The following is a 4,048-nucleotide window of genomic DNA, read 5'->3' on the forward strand; positions in this document are numbered from 1 at the left end:
TGCCCTCCTGTCCCCCATTAGCTATTCCAGGAGTGTGGAAGCAAGGAGCTACGGGGCAGCAATGGTGCCTGGTAGGGGCTGGATCCAGGTATGCAGGGGCAAAAAGGACTGCAGGGAGACAGGGTGCAAGCAGGGAGGTGGGGAACCTCCCCCAGCTACTGCCACCACTGCCAATTGGGGTGCCAGGACATCAATCTGGGGATGGAGGGGCTGATGGGGAACAGAGGGGGCAATTCAGGAGTCATTCCGGGGTGGGGGGGGGGAGCAATTCAGAAGTCATTCCATCTGGCAGGGGGTGATGTGGGGCAGAGGGGGCAATTCAGGGGTAGAGGTGATTCAGGAGCTAATGGGGGTGGCAGAGCAGAAATCTGGATGGTGGTGGGGAACTGAAGTGTCAGGGGGGCAATCCAGGGGTGAATGGAGCAATTTAGACCGCAGAGGGAGCAGCAGCCTGGCAGCTTCCCACCCAATGGCTCCTCCCTCCCTTCTTCCCCGCCTCCCCTTGCTTCCCTTCACCCATTTCTCCTCCTTTCGCACTCACCTGCTGCTCAGCTGTCTGTAGCTGTCAGTCCAGGGCTGTAGAGTCCTGGGTGACAGCTAGTCTACCAGGGAGCCTTGCTTCCTGGGATACTGGAGGACTGCAAATTGGTGGCTTTATCTCAGGTGAACAGTCAGAAGTTAACTCAAGCTGGATTGCAAGCTCAAAGATAATCATCACATGCCTGAAGTGCTGTAACTTTAAGACACCTAAAGGGTACCTGGCACTTGTTAATGAGCCTTGAAGTGCAATCATTCAGGTTTCAAGTGCTCTTAACATGATCTAAATGTAATCTCACCCAAACCCGTGGCCTGGTGGTTAGAGTACTGTGCTTAGAGAAATTCAAATTTCCTCTGGGGGAAGGAGAATCTAGAACATGGGTCTCCTGTGTCAGTGCCCTAACCATTTAGCTACTGGGAATGATGTGGGAAAGTCCTTGTGCTTACCCACATGCACATGGAGTAGGATCATGAACAGTGCAAGAGAGACAGCTGAAAAACTGCCATTTGGGCATGTAAAGTGAAAGAGTATTCTTTCCTATTCATCTTTTCTTTTACTCATTTATTTTTTTCTGGTCTCTAATGCAATATTTTTCCCTTCCTCTTTTCCATTTTTGCCCTAATTCCGTGCCTCTTTCCACACTTCCCTGTTATGGAGTCTCTTGCAAACCACACTTCCTCCACTTTCCTTTAAAATCACTGTTGACAAAACATTGTTGAGCTATGATAAATTCAGATACAATAACACCTGTGACAAACAAATTTAGAAGACAAATTTCCAGGGGAAAAATCTACCTGCATGTTAACGAGCTTGCAATAAACTCCATTTCTTTCCATTAATTCATTGTGGGACCCTTGTTCTGTGACAACTCCATCTTCAAATGCAGCTATAAAGTCTGCATTTCGGACTGTAGACAAACGATGAGCTATTACAATAGTGGTGCGACCCTTCTGTGCCTACAAATAACACAAAAATGTGTTTCATAATACTGCCAGATAAATACAGATTTTTTTCACACAATTATTTTAAATACTTTGACTGAAAAAAAATGCAACTGGGAAATGTAGTTTTGTGAAAACCAAGGTGTTCCAACAGGAAAACGTCAAGTTCAACAAAATTGACTAATCTATTAGGTAAATTAAATAAAAGAATCTTGTTTGCAATAATATTTCAAAATGAAACATTTTTTTTTTCAAAATGCAGATTGGCAACAACTGAGGAGATCTTTCATGGAACCTGAAAAACAAAAAACTACTATGGACAGGCATTCTCTGAACAAAACTAGGATGAGATGGTATATTGTCTCTGTTTTATCTTGAAGCTCTAGTTTCCTTGTAAGCTGTTTTGATCCTCTTGTTGCTCTCCTCTTTTTCATTTATTGTGTTTCTCATTATAAGCACCCTGAGCCATTGTTGGGAAGATAAGCCCCTCTTTAAGGCTTGTGGGGAACCAGATTCAGAGGTAAACAAGATGGGAAACAGCTGGATAAATTAGCTTTCTCCATTCAGTGTGTGCCCACTGACTCTTTCTCTCTTACATATTTTAGATCTCAGCTGTAGGAAGAGAAACAGAGAAGAGGCTACAAGAGAGATTTCTAATAGTTCAATATGGACACAGTTCCAGGAGGCAGAGGCAAAGTGTGAATACTAGAGAATTCAGACTCAGATTCAATACAATGAGTGAGGGGATCAGAGGCATTCTGATTCATCAGAAACCTTACTGAGGGCATAGGAACAAACCATCATGATGCAAAGAAAAAATAGCAAATGTGGCAAGTGACCAGTTTGGCTTAGCAGAGAACTCTTTGGTGAGCTTAAACACAAAAAGGAAGCTTACAAGAAATGGAAGCCTGGGCAGATGACTAAGCAGGAGTATAAGAATATTGCTTGGGCATGAAGGGATGAAGTCAGGAAGGCCAAAACACAACTCGAGCTGCAGCTAGCAAGGGGCATGAAGGGTAACAAGAAGGGTTTTTACAAGTATGTCAGCAAGAAGAGGAAGGTCAGGGAAAGTGTGGGTCCCTTACTGAATGGGGGAGGCAAACTAGTGACAGATGATGAAGAAGAGGCTGAAGTACCCAATACCTTCTGTACCTCAGTCTTCACAGGCAAGGTCAGTTCCCAGACTACTGCACCAGGCAGCACAGTTTGGAGAGAAGGTGAGCAGCGCTTAGTGTTGAAAGACTAGGTTAGGGACTATTTAGAAAAGCTGTATATGCACAAGTCCACGGGGCCAGATGCAATGTATCCGAGGGTGCTGAGAGAGTTGGCTGATATGATTACAGAGCCGCTGGCCATTATTTTTGAAAACTCATGGCGATCGGGGAAGGTCCTGGACAATTGGAAAAGGGCAAAAATAGTGCCCATCTTTAAGATAGGGAAGAAGGAGGATCCAGGGAACTACAGACCAGTCAGCCTCACCTCGGTCCCCAGAAAAATCATGGAGCAGGTCCTCAAAGAATCAATTTCTAAGCACTTGAAGGAAGAGTGATCAGGAACAGTCAGCATGGATTCGTTGAAGTTATGCCAGACCAACCTGATTGCCTTCTATTATGAAATGACTGGATCTGTGGATGTGGGGAAAGCAGTGGATGTAATATATGGATTGTCGGATTGTCAGGTTCAACGGGTAGTAATCAATAGCTCAATGTCTAGTTGGCGGCCAGTATTAAGTGAAGTGCCCCAGGTCTTGGGACTGGGTTTTTCAATATCTTCAGCATGTTCACAGATGACACCAAGCTGGGGGCATGTAGTAGATACACTGGAGGGTTCGACTGGAATTCAGAATGACTTAGACCAGGGGTGGGCAATGTTTTTTGGTCAGAATGCCGAAAACCCCCACAATGCCTAACTTGGAAGGTGCCAGAGTGCAGGCATGCCAGAAAAACAAAATGAGGGTAGGGGGTATATGGCAGGATGCACTGCATGTGCCCCTTGCCTCCCACCCAAAGCCCCTTGCCCCCCAGCCCGGGCTCCTGGCTGGTACCAGCTACCCAGAGCTGGGGCCAGCTGCAGTCAGGAGACTCCAAACAGCTGTGCCGGGCTCTGGAGCCCTGGCATCAGCTCCATACTGGCACATGTACCCACGCATCAGAGAGGGCAGTGGGGTAGGGGCCTGAGGCAGGGCAGCCCCGGTCTCTCCCCCACTCCCGGCACAGAGCTGCTGACTGGGCTCCGGAGCCTGGCACAGCTGGTTGTAGCCAGGCTGGGCTCCGGGCAGCTGCAGCAAGCAGTGGGCATGCTGCAAACAGCTGTGCCAGGCTCCACAGCCCTGGCATCAGCTCCATGCTGGCGGTGATTGCACATACACATCAGAGTGGACAGTGGGAGAACTGTGCTGCCTCAGGCCCTATCCCCACCGTCCACTCCAAGGTGCGCATGAGGCATCTCAGGGCAGGCTGCACTGCCCTGCTGTCTGACCTGAGGTGCACACGCAGTCACCACCAGCATGGAGCTGATGCTGGCGCTGTGGAGTCTGGCACCGCTGTTTGCAGCCTGCCTGCTGCTTGCT

The 4,048-nt window shown here is 47.9% G+C and overlaps 1 protein-coding gene across 1 annotated transcript in view; it reads right to left on the reverse strand.

The window, feature by feature from the left end:
- LOC102387370 (phosphatidylcholine translocator ABCB4-like) overlaps window positions 1–4,048 on the reverse strand; it is a 102,772-nt gene that overhangs the window by 45,429 nt on the left and 53,295 nt on the right. Inside the window, 1 exon segment of the mRNA XM_025213365.1 lies at window positions 1,333–1,494. Within this exon segment, the coding sequence (XP_025069150.1) occupies window positions 1,333–1,494 (162 nt within the window).

Source organism: Alligator sinensis, unplaced genomic scaffold (assembly GCF_000455745.1).
Source record: "Alligator sinensis unplaced genomic scaffold, ASM45574v1 scaffold114_1, whole genome shotgun sequence".
NCBI lineage: Eukaryota > Metazoa > Chordata > Crocodylia > Alligatoridae > Alligator > Alligator sinensis.